At 44.5% G+C, this 17898-nt stretch overlaps 2 protein-coding genes across 3 annotated transcripts in view; one reads left to right on the top strand and one right to left on the bottom strand.

Moving 5' to 3' along the window:
• Positions 1–17898, bottom strand: part of LOC139392792 (pyridine nucleotide-disulphide oxidoreductase domain 1) — a 783634-nt gene that overhangs the window by 186576 nt on the left and 579160 nt on the right. The gene's annotated exons all lie outside the window — the stretch shown is intronic.
• LOC139392786 (SLIT-ROBO Rho GTPase-activating protein 1-like) overlaps positions 1–17898 on the top strand; it is a 35856-nt gene that overhangs the window by 2104 nt on the left and 15854 nt on the right. Inside the window, exons 2-9 of one of the 2 annotated variants that reach the window (XM_071141039.1) lie at positions 12558–12753; positions 14207–14261; positions 14378–14485; positions 15760–15822; positions 16409–16600; positions 16715–16843; positions 16954–17175; positions 17319–17420. In XM_071141039.1, coding sequence (XP_070997140.1) covers positions 12558–12753; positions 14207–14261; positions 14378–14485; positions 15760–15822; positions 16409–16600; positions 16715–16843; positions 16954–17175; positions 17319–17420 — 1067 coding nt within the window. Of the gene's footprint in view, positions 1–12388; positions 12754–14206; positions 14262–14377; positions 14486–15759; positions 15823–16408; positions 16601–16714; positions 16844–16953; positions 17176–17318; positions 17421–17898 lie in introns of those variants that run through there. The other variant, XM_071141038.1, reaches the window with a different exon arrangement.

Genomic DNA, 17898 nt, shown 5'->3' with positions numbered 1-17898 from the left:
CACAGTGACTTTGAGTGATTAGATTTAATGGAGAGCACCGGAGAGCGTGTGTGTGTGCGCGCCCATCCCCAGTCTGGCAGCTGGCCAAAACACTTGGGGATGCCCTGCATTACAATGACCACTTAAAGATACAGTGCCGCTTTGCTGCTGCTCTCTCCCGTCTTAGCGGAGGTACCTGTATGTATCTGAATTGTCGCTATGTGGCTTTGCAGTCTGCCTTCCCTCCCCGGGCTGTGATTGGTCGGGAGCAGCTGTGTTTATGAGGGGGCAGTTCTTTTCATGTGATGATGTCACAGTGAGAGTGTTGAGTGTCACGTCATCAGTGAGGGGGTTAATCTGAAGCCCAGGTATACCCAGGCATTCAGACCTCTGCTATGTATTCCACCATGCTAATGTCTGGCTGTCTCTGTGTGCAAAGATATGGGAGATTTTTTAAATGTTTGATAACATCAAGTGATGGCTTGGATCATATAAGCCTGAATGATAAATGCAAAAGAGGGAAAGAGAGAGTGGGGAGAGAGGAATGGAAGTAGAGTGGGAGAGAAGAGTGAAGGAGGGGGGGCCCTGTGAAAGTGAGCTCTGCTTTTGCCTGCGTCTGCATGTGTGTACAATTACTGACCCCACATCTACATGCCTGGGAGAGAAGGAGGGAGAGAACGAAGGGGGAGGAGGGAAGAGAGGGAGGAAGCAAATAAGGAGAGAGAGAGCACTCAACAGTGTGTGGTTGTGAGACTGAAGGAAGAATAATTTGGTGGCCAATGCCAACACTTCTGTGTGTGTGTGTCCCTTTATGATCATCCAGTGGTGTTCTGCCCTTGTGTCCTTGGACCTGGTTGTCATGGAAACGGGCCCGGATGAGATTCCTCTTCCTGTTCAGCTGTGACATCACACACACACCCACCCACTCTCTCCAGGTGTCTAAGCCATGAAAGGTAATCTAGTGTCAGATTGGTGAAATGAATTGTTCCTGGCTTGTGCAGAGTTGTCTTATTCACAATCATACATTCATACCAAAGACACCCTCCACTAATCTTAGACAACAAACAAGAGCAAAATCATTGTGGAAGATTTCTACAATGTCCAACAGAAGTTGTGTATCTCACTCACTCCTCAGGCCCGCTGTCTCACTCCCTCCCCTGTGTCTACCCCTCCATTTCTCCTGTCCTTTCTTAATCCCTCTCTCCCGCCCTCCATCTCTCTCATAGCATGTCTGTCTCTAAGGAGTCATCTTGGACCGCATCCTTTGGCCACAATAACATTAAAGAACACTCACACATTAAACCCACACACCACTCCCACAGTCAGCATGGCAGTGCACACTTCAGTGGTTGTGCTGTTTCAGAGCGAGGGATCTATCTGACACAGGAAGGAGAAGAGAGGACTGGCAGAGAATACACAATGAAAACTCTCCCACTCCCCCCCCCCCCCCTTTCTCCTCTCTCTCTCACACATACACACATTATATATTTCTCTCTCCTTACCTCGGTCTCTCCCTTTCACACGGTCTCTCTCACACACACACATGCCCACGCAGACACACCAATCTCCAGGGGACCCTCTCCACTCCACTACCTGTTGTCTTGGCAACCACACACTGTGTGTGAACCATGTGACGAAGGAGGTGAAGACGGAGCTCAGATCTGCCGCATCGACATTGACACACACACATACATACATATGCACAGATACGCTTCATAAAGATTCCAATAGAATAATATCATGGCCTTTAGCCTGAAGAATCTGATTTCCAGTCACGCATGCTCTCTCGTGTGTGTGTGTGTGTGTGTGTGTGTGTGTTTGCACACGCATGCACGTCCCCCACTGTGATAGTGGATATCTAGGGGGCATGTGTTCTAACGCAAAATGGCTGCCATGTGCATCACCCAGGTGGGTGTCTAGCTTCACATTAGTGGGTGATGGAGAGAGGTGTTCCCATCATCTGTAAAGGGCTTTGAGACCTGGTGAAAAACACTATACGAATACAATTCATTAGTATATGGGCCAGTAGTCTGGAAAGGTGTTACTTCTGCATATGTTAGTGAGTGTGTATTACTAGAGGTGTCTGTGTAACTGAATGATTGTGTTTGTCTGTAGAGCTCTGGTTTAGGGTGTGTGCATGTGTAGTGGCTTCCTTTCCTCTTTACCATAGCCACTGCCCAAGCCTGAAGCGGGGTTGTTTGGTACGCATACAGTCCACACTCAAGGTTTCCAAACAGCCAAACATTCAACGGCATCCAGGGATATGGTGCAACAAAAATGTTTATTCTTTTTATATCTAACAAAGAAATGATTCTCCAATTAACTTAAAGCATAGATTACTTGATATGGAAAATACATAATATGACCTGTCTGTATGTATGTTTGTATGGTCAAAAAACTATACCGCACCCGCATCTAGCAAGGACCCCCCCGAAGGCCCAACTTCCTGCCTTTATCCTAACACACTTACCACAATACAATGAATGGGCAAGAGGGGGGGTGGGGCAAAAACTATATTTATCTCAATCAGGTAAATATAAATCATAAAGGTACGTACCTAATATTTCATAATGTACATTATTATTTCATATATTTACACAAATGTCCAGCTCGGTATGTTCAGTCTTTTATACAAATATGTCCAAATCGGCTCTAACATACCGGCCCCTAATTGTTGACTGCACTGAATGCACACAATTACTTAATATTCAAACGTAGAGCCAATACACAAAACATTCTATACCAGAGCACTATTACAGTTCATAGCTATATACAAATATACAAGATGCCATATAGGAAAATAGTCCATAGATCTCAGTCTGAGTTGAAGTGTAAAGGTGTTCAACTTCCAAAAATGTATGACTATTACATCAAAGAATGTAAGAGTACGACATCAACGAATCAGAGGTGCACGTGATTCTAAGATTTATTGATAGGTCTCTGTAAGATATTGGTCTTAGTCTTAACCATGACGCTCCGGACAAGACCTTTGGCCCCTGGCAACTCCTCCACCACACGCCCCATTAGCCAAGAGTTCTTTGGGGCGGTGTCATCGACGATGACCACAAGGTCACCAGGACTGAAGTTTCTCTTAGTTTTGTTCCACTTGTTCCGCTCCTGCATAAGTGGAAGATACTCCCTGATCCATCTCTTCCAGAAGAGGTCGGTGATATATTGTACTTGCTTCCATCTCCTTCGTGAGTATAGTTCTCTTCTCTGGAATAGTCCTGGTGGCAGGACTGGCTTTGCTTTCAGATGAAGCAGATGGTTCGGAGCCAGGGGTTCTAGATCATTAGGGTAATTTGTTACAGTAGTGATTGGTCTGTCGTTCATAATCGCCTCAACTTCACACAAGGCTGTCTACAAAGCCTCATCATCCAGTACTTGCTCTTTAAGGACTGAATAGAGGATCTTTTTCACAGTTGGATCAACCTCTCCCATACCCCCCCATGGTGGGCTCCAGAGGGAGGATTGAATGACCATGTCACTCCTTCCTTCAGTGATTCATTTTGAATCTTGTGATCCAGCTCTTTCAGAGCTTCTCCTAGCTCTCTGTGTGTTCCAACAAAGTTGGTGCCATTGCCTGTTCTGATACTTGTTACTGGGCCCCTTCAACAGATGAACCTGCGCAGGGCATTGATGCAGGAATAAGTATGCAGATAACTAGCAACTTCTAGATGGACAGCTCAACTCACAAGGCAAGTAAAGATCACACCATACCGCTTCATATGAATGCGGCCTCGCTTCACCTCTATGGGGTCGAAGTAATCTATGCCCACATGGGTGAAAGACGGCAAATCAGGTGACACCGGATCTTGTGGAAGGTCGGCCATCTTCTGTTCTCCAGCTCTAGCTAGCATCCGCCTGCAGAAGACACAGCTCTTAAGGATCATCCTTGCTAAGGAGTTGGCACAGGGTATCCAATATCGCTGGTGAAGTCTAGAAAGCATGTGACCTCTCCCAGAGTGGCCAACCTGCTCATGGATGTGGAGTAAGATCAGTCTGGAGATGTAGGAGTCTTTGGGCAGGATAATATGATTCTTTAGTTCCGTAGGCATTGCAGCTTTGCTTAACTTTCCTCCTACTCTCAGAATGCCATTGTCAACAATTGGATCAAGCTTACAGATTGAGCCGCTTCTCTTGGCACATTTGTTTTCCTTTCACAACTAGTGTAATTCCTTGTTTAAAGTGCTGTCGTTGCTCAAATCGAATGATGACCTTTTCTGCTTCATCTAGGTCATCCAGACAGACTTTCTTTTCCAAACGTCAGTTTGAACTTGTCAATTTGTTCCTTCAGTGAGTTTGTCAGACTCTGATTTGATCTGGGATCAGTTTGAGAGAGAATTTTCCTTTTCTGGCTTAACTGTAGAAGACGTCTCCGTTTCAGCATCCAGGCAACTGCTTTCTTCAAGCTGTTCCATGTTGAATAGTACCTAATCAGTTTTCTGGTTGGACTCTTTTCTTCCACACTTGTACTGTTTACGATTACATCTTTTCTCACCTCTGGATCATCCGGAGGGATGGAGCCAAGCTCCTCGGGGACTTTCGGCCATTGAGTTTCTGGTTTCTCCAGGAATTCTGGTCCTTTGCGCCATCTCTTTGAGTTCAGGAAATTTTCAACATGTAATCCTCTTGAGGCATCATTGGCTGGGTTGTGTTTGGAGTTCAAATACCTCTATTGTTTTGCTTTCGATAGGTCATGGATCATAGCAACCCTATTAGCCACAAAGGTATGGAATCTCTTGGTATCATTGCGGATGTATTTTAGCACAGACTGGCTGTCTGTCCAGAAAGTTGACTTCTCAAGTTCAATCTGGAGCTCCAACCTTAACATCCTGTCCACTCGCACTGCCAATGTTGCTGCAGCAAGTTCCAGTCTGGGGATCGTCATCTGCTTGAGTGGCGTCATCCTTGATTTCCCCAGTATGAATGCAATGTGGACCTTTTCCATACCGTTTGTGAACCTAAGGTAGCTTGCCATGCCATAACCTTGTTCACTTGCATCACCGAAGTGATGCAGCTGTGTGGACTTGACAAAAGGTCTCAGGCATCATACACCTGTATCGGGAATCTGGAGAGCTGATCCAGCTCTGAGAGCCATCTCTTCCATGAAATAGAGTGTTCTTCAGGGACTTCGTCCCATCCACACTTTAGCTTGCAGAGCCCTTGAAGAATTTGCTTTGCCTTTAATACAAATGGGGCGAGGAAACCTAATGGATCATAAATAGAGCTGGCAGTTGAGAGAATACCTCTTCTTGTAAGGGGTCTGTTCTTGACAGTGACTCAGAAGGTAAACGCATCACTTTCAATGTTCCATCGGATTCCAAGTGCTCTTTCAACTGGCAGCTTTTCTCTGTCCAGGTCCAATTCTTTTATCTGCTTGGCTTTGTGTTCATTGGGGATAGAAGCCAGCAGAGTGCGGCTGTTGCTGACCCACTTGGTCAATTTGAACCCACCCTGAGAGCACACACCCCTGAGGTTTTTTGTGAAAGCTATGGCTTGTTCTTCTGTGGCCACTGACTTGAGGCAGTCATCAACATAGAAGTTGGACTTAACTGTTTGAATCACCTCTTCATCGTACCTCTCACAGTTGTCTTCTTTCGCAGTGCAAAGTTTGCACAACTTGGAGAGGATATAGCACCGAAAAGATGTACTGTCATTCTGTATTCCTCCAATCTTTTGTTAGTATCACCGTCCGGCCACCATAGGAATCGCAGGAAGTCTAAGTAATCTTCATGGACGCATACTTGATGAAACATTCCTTCAATGTCTGCCATCATGGCAATGTGCTCTTGCCGAAATCTTAGCAAGACTCCTATATGCGTGTTTGCCAGGTCAGGGCCTTGAAAGAGTTCACTGTTAAGAGATATACCTTTATAAGATGATGAACAATCAAACACCACTCGTATCGTTCCTTTGCGCTTATGGTGAATGCCATGGTGTGGTATGTACCATACCTTGCCTTTCTGAGGAGCTGTTCTTGTGGTACCTTCTCAGCATAACCTTTTGTTATCATCTCTTCCATGAAGCCTTTGTACTCTGCAGCGTAACCTTTGTCCTTCTTGAAATTCCTGATAATATTTAGAGCCCACTGCTTTGCCATGTCACTATTGTTTGGCAGGACTACATCTTTGTTGCGAAAGGGCAACGGTAAGTAGTAGTGATGGTCTTTGAGGGTTATGGAGCTTGATACGATCTCCATAAACCTACGATCCTCAGCTGACATCTCACTTTTCTCTTCACTCTCTCTCAGGGAAGTCATGGTTGTAGTGATTTACAAGAAGAACCCCCAGGTCGGCCAGTGAGATACGATTGGCCATCACTGTAGGATGCCCAGATTCTTCTGCCATGGTACAACTGTTAACCTGTTGCGACGAGCAATCCCGTATCCGGGAGCATAATTATAGCCTCAAGCTCATTACCATAACGCAACGTTAACTATTCATGAAAATCACAAATTAAATGAAATAAATATATTGGCTCACAAGCTTAGCCTTTTGTTAACAACACTGTCATCTCAGATTTTCAAAAAATGCTTTTCAACCATAGCTACACAAGCATTTGTGTAAGAGTATTGATAGCTAGCATAGCATTAAGCCTAGCATTCAGCAGGCAACATTTTCACAAAAACAAGAAAAGCATTCAAATAAAATAACTTACCTTTGAAGAATTTCAGATGTTTTCAATGAGGAGACTTTCAGTTAGATAGCAAATGTTCAGTTTTTTCAAAAAGATTATTTGTGTAGGAGAAATCGCTCCGTTTTGTTCACGTTTGGCTAAGAAAAAAAACAGAAAATTCAGTCATTACAACGCAAACTTTTTTCCAAATTAACTCCATAATATCGACAAACATGGCAAACGTTGTTTAGAATCAATCCTCAAGGTGTTTTTCACATATCTATTCGATGATAAATCACTCGTTGCAGTTTGGTTTCTCCTCTGTTCAAAATGGAAAAATGCACGCACCTGGAGATTACGCAATAGTTTTGACGGAGGACACCGAGCGGACACCTGGTAAATGTAGTCTCTTATGGCCAATTTTCCAATGATATGCCTACAAATACGTCACAATGCTGCAAACACCTTGGGGAAACGACAAAGTGTAGGCTCATTCCTTGCGCATTCACAGCCATATAAGGAGACATTGGAACACAGCGCCTCCAAAATCTGGCTCAATTCCTGTATGAAATTTCATCTTGGTTTCACCTGTAGCATTAGTTCTGTGGCACTCAGACAATATCTTTGCAGTTTTGGAAACGTCAGAGTGTTTTCTTTCCAAAGCTGTCAATTATATGCATAGTCAAGCATCTTTTCGTGACAAAATATCTTGTTTAAAACGGGGACGTTTTTCATCCAAAAATGAAATACTGCCCCCAGAGGTTCAAGAGGTTAAGAGGACCGTTCATCACCCATCCAAAGAGGGTTTTCACTGCATACTGTTGCCTTGACTATTTATGATTTTCCAGGGTTCCATTGCCTTTGGAGCATTTACGCCTATCAGGAGTTCGACGTCGGCATCAATTTCCTTCAACTGAACCTCTCAGGTATGGCCACCTTTTGAGTGGGAATATTCTCTCTTGTCACTGGGATCTTATTTTGGGTGTAGACCTTTGGTAATGCAAGAAATGTGTCGCCTTCCACATTGCCAACCTCTAATCCAGATATCTCACAGCTCTTGGTAGGACTTTTGCCTTTAGCTTGCAACTGCCTCATGAGTCTCTCCGTACAAAATGTTGTTGAGCTAACAGAATCAAGAAATGCACAGGTTAACGCAGACTTGCTTCCATTTGCCATCTTTACTTGAACTGGCACAATTGCAAGTGCACAATCTGTATTGGCCCCGGTATCTTCACCAGCTTCCAGTGAAACAAGAGCACTGCTGACAGTCTCCTCCCGCTTTACTGCTACACCACTCGTATCTGCCTTCAGAGATCTAAATCTCTCTCTTCCTTCAATGTGCAGGATAGTGGGGTGCTTTCTTTGACAGCTTTGACAGGTCATCCTTCTTTTACATTCTTTGCTTAAGTGTCCTCTCATCAAACAGCCAAAACAAAGGCCTTTTTATCTCAGAAATTCCACCTTGGCTTCGTGTGGCTGCGCCTTCACCTGTTGGCAGTCGTCCAAGAAATGCTCACCAGAGCAAAATACACATGAGATACTGGGAGCATCAGAAGGGTAGGTGCCTGGTTTCTTGACTTTGAATGTTTGTTCTTTTAGAGGTTTTTCAGGGTCACAATCTGCCACTACAGCTACTGCAGTGGCAAAGCTGCTTCCCCTACTCTTGGACTTGAACTGCTGTCAGCTTCTGTTTTGGTTTTAAAAAAAACATTTTGTTGGTCAGGGGATCTTGAATATCTCCGTACAACGGATCCTGCAGTATTTTGGTCTATTTTTCCGTGAACGTCACAAGGTCACTGAACTGGGTCCTCAGGTGGCTTCTCTCTAAAATATCACATGCCGTAGACCTCCATTTTTCCCTTAGTTTGTATGGAAGTTTTGACATGATCAACTTTATGTTGGAGGGAAGATTAAGCTCTTCCATGTTCTGTAGGTCTTGCATAGCGTTACAGCAACCTCTAAGATAGAGTGCATAGCCACCCAGTCCCTTTCCATCATTCGGTTTGATGTTTGTCCAGTTCCAAGCTTTTTCCATGTAAGCAGTGGTGACTTTGATTTCATTGCCAAAGTGTTCCTTTAACAACTTCTTAGCCTCTGCATAGCCTCTTCTGGCTTCCATATGCAGACAACTACGGACCAGATCCTTGAGCTGACCAGAGGTGTACTGTTCCAGGTAATAGAGCCTATCCTGGTGACTGCTAGTCTTATCTTCTATAGCATGCTCAAATGCACGCAAAAATGGCCTAAAGTTTAGAGGATCCCCGTCAAACATTGGTGTCTCCCTAACAGGGAGTGTGGCCTGTTTGTGCTGTAGTACAAGGAGGTCAGATATTTCATTCCGCCTTTGCATGACAGTAGAGAGGTTATCATGGCTGGTATTATGGCTGATACCCGCAGTGTTGATTCTGTGTTGATTGTTAGACCTTGATGTTGGCTGCTGAAGTGTGTGGTTTATGACTTTTCTGAATTGGTTTTGATGGCTTTGTGGTCAGTTGTTGTAAAACCCTTTGTAAATGGGGTCTTTGGAGCTGCTCCTAATGCAGCAAACTCAACAGGTGATGGTTCAGGTTCCTCATAGACCTCGGGTTCCTGGTTCTCAAAATAAGAGTTCATTCCATCTTCTTGGCTTAGAAAATAGGCTGCCACAGCATGGGATTGAGAAGTTGACTCAACACTCTCCAGGACCTTCAGTTTGGCATTATATGCTGCTATGTCTGTTTCCAGTGCCATTTTTTCCATCCTAACATTCAGTTGAGCTTTCTGTTGTTCCAGTTGAGCTTTCTCCAGTTCCAATGCATGCTTGTCCTGTAATGATGCTTGGCGAGCTAGTAGAGCTGCTCGTTCTGCCTCAGCTTTTAAGCGTGCAGAGGACACTGAGGAAGCAGTCTTAGAATACTTGGTTTTACTTGATGTTTTTGACACATTGGAAATGCTGTTGTGTGGTTCAATGAGCGTTTGTGGCTCAACTTCAGCTTTTTTCCATATTTCCACCTCTTTCAGGAAATGTTCATAAGTTCTCATTCTTGGTTGATAATAGTTCATGCTCTCCTGTTCCTCCTCTGTGACCAGCTCTAGCACAGATTCATGAGCATTCTTAAAGTAATTGAGAACAGCATCAAATGCTTCAAGACCCTCATTCACAGTTTCAATGTTTCCTCCATCAACAAGAAGGGCTTTTATTTCATTCATTTTGCGTGTACACACTCCAAGTTTGCCTTTCCGGGCTGCATAGAGTGAATTTAGATGCTCCTCTGCCCTCTCCAGTGGAGTCTTATTTGGGATTTCATCCTCCATCATTCACTTTTAGTTCACTCAATTTACAATGACACAGTTGTTGGTTTTTGATTGTTAAACGTAATGCCCCTTTAGACCTCCTTTAATGCTTTAAAACACAATCCTCCAATTTCAGCAAATTTACCCATTTTGAATTGAACATTCGGCAAGTTCGGCATTTCAGATGCGTTTTAAACATTTCATCCCATTATAAGTTTTGTCCCTTTTAATGAAGTTTAAACACGCAGTATCTTTAGATCCTTAAGCTGTATTTGTTGCGTTGATGCATTGCATTTCCACGTTAGGCCAAATATTAAGACATATGATTAGGCTCCATTGTGCATAGGATCTCAGTGTTTCCCAAACTTAAACTACTTAATTGTTTTCACAGCGCTGTGTTTTGAATTCCATTCACAAGTTTATCAAACATTCCAATTATAAGCGCATTTGCGCTTCCATAATATGCATGATCAAACGATCGCATTGAACAGGGCAGCTCATTCATTCGCAGTGGTTACTCACGGCTGGCGAATTCTAGGAGTTCAAGTCCTTCCAAGCGAGCTGTCCTTATGGTCCGAATGCAATTACAAATAGAACAATATCCAGCGTGTGTCCGAACCGGAGATTTCCTTCAAATATTAATCCTGAAGCGGGGTTGTTAAGCCTGAAGCCTGAAGCGGGGTTGTTTGGTACGCATACAGTCCACACTCAAGGTTTCCAAACAGCCAAACATTCAACGACATCCAGGGATATGGTGCAACAAAAATGTTTATTCTTTTTATATCTAACAAAGAAATTATTCTCCAATCAACTTAAAGCATAGATTACTTGATATGGAAAATACATAATATGACCTGTCTGTATGTATGTCTGTATGGTCAAAAAACTATACCGCTCCCGCATCTAGCAAGGACCCCCCCCGAAGGCCCAACTTCCTGCCTTTATCCTAACACACTTACCACAATACAATGAATGGGCAAGAGGGGGAGGGGGGAGGGGGGGGTAAATATAAATCATAAAGGTACGTACCTAATATTTCATAATGTACATTAATATTTAATATATTTACACATGTCCATGGAGCTCAGTATGTTCAGTCTTTTATACAAATATGTCCAAATCGGCTCTAACAGCATGTATTTCAAGTCAAATTGTATTTGTCACATGCGCCGAATACAACAGTGAAATGCTTACTTACAAGCCCTTAACTAACAATGCGGTTAAGAAAATAGCTACTAAAAAAGAATAACAAATGATTAAAGAGCAGCAGTAAATAACAATAGTGGGGATAAATACAGGGGGTACTGGTGTCGAGGTAATTGAGGTAATATGTACATGTAGGTAGAGTTATTAAAGTGACTATGCATAGATAATAACAGAGAGTAGCAGCAGCGTTCCGGAGGGAGGAGGGCAATGCAAATACTCTGGGTAGTCATTTGATTAGGAGTCTTATGTCTTGGGGGTAGAAGCTATTTAGGAGCCTCTTGGACCTAGACTTGGTGCTCTGGTACCGCTTGCCATGCGGTAGCAGGGAGAACAGTTTATGACTAGGGTGGCTGGAGTCTTTGACAATTTTTAGGGCCTTCCTCTGATACCGCCTGGTATAGAGGTCCGGAATGGCAGAAGCTTTGCCCCAGTGATGTACTGGGCCGTACGCACTAACCTCAGTAGCGCCTTGCGGTCAGAGGCCGAGCAGTTGCCATACCAGGCAGTGATGCAACCCGTCAGCATGCTCTCGATAGTGCAGCTGTAAAACCTTGAGGATCTGAGGACCCATGCCAAATCTTTTCAGTCTCCTGATGGGGAATAGGCTTTGTCGTGCCCTCTTCACAACTGTCTTGGTGTGCTTGGACAATGTTAGTTTGTTGGTGATGTGGAAACCAAGAAACTTGAAGCTCTCAACCTGCTCCGATGCAGCCCCGTCGATGAGAATGGGGGCGTGCTCGGTCCTCCTTTTCCTGTAGTCCACAATCCTCTCCTTTGTCTTGATCACGTTGAGGGAGAGCTTGTTGTCCTTGCAATACACGGTCAGCTCTCTGACCACCTCCCTGTAGGCTGTCTCAATGTTGTCGGTGATCAGGACTACCACTGTTGTCATCAGCAAACTTAATGATGGTGTTGGAGTCGTGCCTGGCCATGCAGTCATGAGTGAAAAGGGAGTACAGGAGGGGACTGAGCACGCACCCCTGAGGCCCCCGTGTTGAGGATCAGCATGGCGAATGTGTTGTTACCTACCCTTACCACCTGGGAGCGGCCCGTCAGGATGTCCAGGATCCAGCTGCAGAGGGAGGTGTTTAGGGCAGTATGGTGTTGAACGCTGAGCTGTAGTCAGTGAATAGCATTCTTACATAGGTGTTCCTTTTGTCCAGGTGTGAAAGGGCAGTGTGGAGTGCAACAGAGATTGCATCATCTGTGGATCTGTTGGTGCGATATGCAAATTGGAGTGGGTCTAGGGTTTGATGTGAGCCATGACCAGCCTTTCAAAGCTACAGACGTGAGTGCTACAGGTCGGTAGTCATTTAGGCAGGCTATCTTAGTGTTCTTGGGCACTAAGAACGCTAAGGTAACCTGTGTCCATATCAATGCAGGGACGTGTGTAAACATGTCTGATTGGTTTACAGTATGTCTCTCTATAATCGTATGTGTGTATACACTCATAATCAGAGATGCACTGTGTCTGTGTGTAGATGTGCGAGCCCAGCTGGTGGAACAGCAGCGGTGTTTGGAACAGCAGACAGAGATGAGGGTGCAGCTGCTGCAGGACCTGCAGGACTTCTTCAGGAAGAAGGCTGAGATCGAGACCGAGTACTCCAGGAACCTGGAGAAACTAGCTGAGAGGTTCATGGCCAAGACACGCAGCACCAAGGACCACCAGCAGTACAAGTAAGAAGACGTGTGTGTGTGTGTGTGTGTGTGTGTGCATAGCTCATACTGTATGTGTTTAAGCGTAAACAGTAATTACCCTCTTAAAGATATTGGTTCCCATTTGGGACTCAACCCTCCCACGTTCAGCTGAAACGGTGGCGCATGGAACGCAAAAATATTCTTAGAAATATTTAACCTCCACACATTAACAAGTCCAATAGCTCAAATGAAAGATAAACACCTTGTTCATCTAGCCAGCAAGTCAGATTTCTAAAATGTTTTACGACGAAAACATAGCACATATATATGTCAAACCACCACCAGACACAGCTCATTTGAATAGCCAAAACATGCTATCAACAAACGCAAGATTAAAAAATAAATCATTCACTAACCTTTTGAAAATCTTCATCAGATGACAGTAATAGGACATGTTACACAGTACATTTTTTTTTCAATAATATGCCATTTATATCCATAAATGTCCATTTACATTGAGTTCATGGTCAGAAATTACTCAAAAATGTCTGCAGGAAATCTAGGTAGCGCGGCAAGATAACGTAAATAGACATCATAAACTTTGACTAAATATACATGTTCTACATATAGTTAGAAAGATACACTGCTTCTTTATGCAACCGCTTTGTTACATTTATTTTTAACGTTACAGAAATCGCACACTATTCAATATGCTGAGACGGCGCTCAGATACAAGCTACATTTCTCCGTAATGTTGGAGTCAACAGAAACACAGATTTAAGCATCAATATTCCCTTACCTTCGATGGTCTTCGTTCAGAATGTTGTGGAAGGCTTCATACTTACCCAATACATCGTTTGGTTTCAAGTCTTGCGTCTTTGTATTAGCTACTGCTAATAACATCAGCTGAAATGCACCCAAAATGTCCTCTGGTCCGGAAAAGTTGCGCATCAAAACTTCAAAATTACATATTATATGTCGACTAAACAGGTCAAACTAAGTGCAGAAGCAAGCTTTATGATGTTTTTAACACACAAAACAAATTTCAATTCAATCGGTCATCGTCTGTCCTTCTCTTGAGTGCTGGAACAAAGGAATGGCGGGATTTGAACGATTAAAAGCTCTACTGAATGAGGACATCTAGTGGAAGACATAGAAAGTCTCCCCAGAATCATAACTGGTTGGGAACGGTGGGGGCGATGACGTCAAAGTTGCTCCAACTTTCATGACCACAAAAACTAGTTTGGAAGAATGCCTGCCCTGTGAGTTCTGCTATACTTACAGACATAATTCCAACGGTTTTAGAAGCTTTAGAGTGTTTTTAATTATTATATGCATATATTAGCAATTTTTGACAGATTTTTTTTTCAGTTTACTAGGGGTACCCAATCCCTCCAAAGGGGGCATATGTCTGCCATATCTTTAACAGGTGTGTGTGCATGTGTTTGTGTTGATTTGAGTGCAACCTCTGCGATCTTTCTCTCTCCTACAGAAAGGACCAGAACTTGCTGTCTCCAGTTAACTGCTGGTACCTGCTGCTGAACCAGGTAATGAAAGTGTTTGTTTGAATGTGTGAAGGCACATATAGCTGACATGTTGGTTCTCTTCATTAAATAGTTGCCTGTGTTTAGGCAATGTAAACACTTGATCTCTCTCTCTTCAGGTGAGGAGGGAGAGTAAGGACCACGCCACCCTCAGTGACCTCTACCTGAACAACGTCATCACCCGTCTCACGCACATCAGCGACGACTCCGCCCGCCTGCTTAAAAGAGTGAGCCAATCACAGCCTCTTCTCATGGACGTGTCACAGATGACTTTCCCAAGGGAATAGAGGGTTTTATAGCTGTAATGACAAGTCTGTTAGTATGAGAGGGAGCAAGAAGAGGACTAGAAGAGTTAATGTTTTCGAAGGAAAGGTAAAGGCTCATATTTCCCCGTGTATTTTCCCAGAAGCCTCTTGGTTTGAGAGGGAGCTATAAAAGGAGCCACAGAGTTAACCTGATGGGCTTTAATCAAAAGTACAGAATCTGCCCACATTTTCCTCTGTGTATTTGAGTGTTTTCCCCTGTGTATGTTCAGAGAAGCCTGCCTCCCAAGTACTGTAGAACGCGTTAAACACACACACCCACACAAACCCCTTCCGAGTTCAACTCATCATGTTCATTATTAATCTCTCTGTGGCTCCTGTTTTATTAATGAGAGCTAAAGTGCTGAGAGACCTGATAGCTAGTAGCTACATACAGTACGCCTAGACATATAAGCTTTGTAACTGTGTTATAACTGCTTTGGTTTTAGAAGTGGGGGGACATAATGTTTTGTGTATATTTTTTTACAATTGGATAAACACTCCACTCTACCCGACCGCTCGGATGCGTCCGCATGGTCCTAAAGCACATCGTTGCCTCGTTTTGTATATCATTCCAATGATACAACTGGGGGGGGGGGGCGGGACAAAAATGCAATTTCAGAATGTGGGAGGGACATGTCCCCAACCCCAGTGAAAGTTGCACCCCTGTATGAAGCTCTAGAACACAGATGACACTTGTCAGTCACTGTGAGTGTGCCCAGGATGACACCGGCTGGTGACCATGACACCGCTGAGTTTCTGACAGCCTGGTGTCCATGGTGACAGGCTCAGCTGGTCCGCCTCACAGTAAGAAGGCTAGTGGAATGGGATTAATCCATTCTGGGATTTCAGAGTCATTTGGCTTAATGCAGTATTAATGCTCTACAGAATGCTATAACTCAAACTCCCAAACTGGAAGGAGCTGTTTAATACATGAGGACTCTCTCACACACACACACACAGGAGCTACAGCCCAGCTCCTGTCACCATACGTTTTATTTATGGATTCATCCGTTTCTGGATGTATTTATTTATCTGATTATGAAACGTTTCTCATTTGCAGTGATGACCTGTGTGTGCGTTTCTAAACTCTACAGAGTTCTCCTCCCTTCTCCACTGGGTTGATGAAATACCTCTCCCCTATCTCTTCCTCCGTTCCCCCTCTCTCATCTACCCTCTCCTCCTCCCCCCACTCTCAGAGCAAAGAGATCACCTTTCAGCTGCAGGAGGACTTGATGAAGCTCCTTAATGAACTCTACACCGTAAGTGACATCCTCTATAACTGCCACACGCAGTCTCCATTAAACATTTAACTTCAGGGCTTTTTTTTTTTACTGTCACTTTTCCTGTGCTTAAGCAAGACATCAAAAACGGCCACGCTTCATTTTAAACATTGCGACATGAACTTTTGAGGAATGAGTCGCTTTTGTGATTTCAGCAAAATGTGCAGCAAAGGAAAGTTGCTGATTGGAGCGTTTAGTTAAGTGAAAGCTTGGCAGCCTTAAAAGCTGCTGGTGTAAATAAAGAAACACATGAGCTAACAAGAACTTAGAGAGGGGACAGATCTGTTCCTAACCTCGCAGGGGAAGGGAGGCGTACAACATTTATCAGGTGCATTTCTATAGGTGATTGTGCTATGAGCAGTAAGGTCACGTTCAGGAGGCACGAAACAGGAGAGAACCCTTTCAAAACGGAGGAGGTACTACCTGAACTTGTCCAATGAGGGGCATTCTTTCTGCCTTCCATGTCAAAACGTTTCCGACCATTAGTGCCTTCTGAACACGACCCAGATGATTTGCCTGGGCAGACTTGTTGACAAATTGATGCATTGTGGGCTGTGGTTGCTAGGTGATGAAGACATACCACATGTACCATGGGGAGACGCTGAATGCGGAGACCAAGCTGAGGGATGCCGAGCGTCAGGTGGGGGTTGGCAAAGTGGGGCCTGGTGGGGGAGTGGAGCCGTTATTCGGCATGCGTATAGAGGAACGCCACCAGAGACGCAACGCCGCCCGAAAGATGGAGAAGATGAGGGAGAAGGTACACAGACCCACACACTCCTTTCCTGCATTCATTTAGATTTTTTTCCAAGTCTCTAAAAAGTCTCAAACTGTTATTTTCTCCCCATCTTCTCTCTATCTGCTCTCGCTACAGAGGAAAGCTAAGTACTCTGAGAACAAGCTGAAGTCTCTGAAGGCCAGGAACGAGTACCTGCTGACGATGGAGGCCACCAACTCCTCTGTGTTCAAATACTACATCCACGACCTGCCCGATATCATAGATGTGAGCACACACACACAAACAAGCCGATTTCACTTTTACCAAAGCAGTGTTGGCAAAAAGTGTTGGAGAAAGAAAGACACATTACCACCTCATCTCTCTCCGTCCCTCAGTGTTGTGACCTGGGGTACCACTCCAGTCTGAGTCGTGCGTTGAAGACCTACCTGTCTGCAGAGCTGAGTCTGGAGGCCTCCAGGCGGACAGGGTTGGAAGTACTGGAGGGGGCCGTAGAGGGCCTGGATCCTGCCCGAGACAGACAGCGCCTGCTGGGCCTCTACCCTACCGCCTTCTGCCCCCCGCCACGCTTCAGCTTCCAGCCCCACATGGGGGACCCGGTGAGTGTGCAAAAGTGCAAAAACACACAAGCACGCATGCACACATATACATACACTCACACAGACATACGCACACCCAGTGACACACAAACCCCCCAGGTAAGCGCCCAGTCATGCTGTGTGTTGTTCCTGTTTCCTGTCAGGTGACTCAGATAACCGCCCAGCCACAGGTGCAGGCAGAGCTCACATCTAGGCTGCAGCAGCTCCAGTCACGCCTCTCCACCCTGAAGATAGAGAACGAGGAGGTGAGACACACACACACAGTCATATGTACTTCAGTTTCCCAGTGTGCTTTGCTGTAGTTTGGTTGATTCTCAGACTACATGCTGTGGGAAGGAGAGGAAGGTTGGGTTGATTTTGTAACAGATGTAGACCTACAAATAAACCGTTTTCGTGCCCTGAAGCTATAGCTTTTTTGGGTTATGTATAGTGTGTTTTTGGAGTGTGGATTACTGTTGAGCAGATTGTATATGGATTGTTGTGGAATGGGAGGGCAGCTGTTGTCTCACCCTGAAGGGCACAGAAGTGTTGGAGACTGGAGTAATGAGCTGCATCTGCAGGTTTCACACATACACACACACCGTGATTACCATACACAAATAAACATCACCTGCACCATACAGATTTAAGATGTGCATAAACACTCGCTCAAACATCATATCCACAAATACATGAACAGACAATCTGTGAGTGATTACTTTGGTCTAACTCTATTTCCCCTAC

Source organism: Oncorhynchus clarkii, chromosome 33, assembly GCF_045791955.1.
Source record: "Oncorhynchus clarkii lewisi isolate Uvic-CL-2024 chromosome 33, UVic_Ocla_1.0, whole genome shotgun sequence".
NCBI classification, from domain to species: Eukaryota; Metazoa; Chordata; class Actinopteri; order Salmoniformes; family Salmonidae; genus Oncorhynchus; species Oncorhynchus clarkii.
The sequence above is the reverse complement of the archived record's forward strand: the minus strand, read 5'-3'. Positions and strand labels throughout refer to the sequence as shown.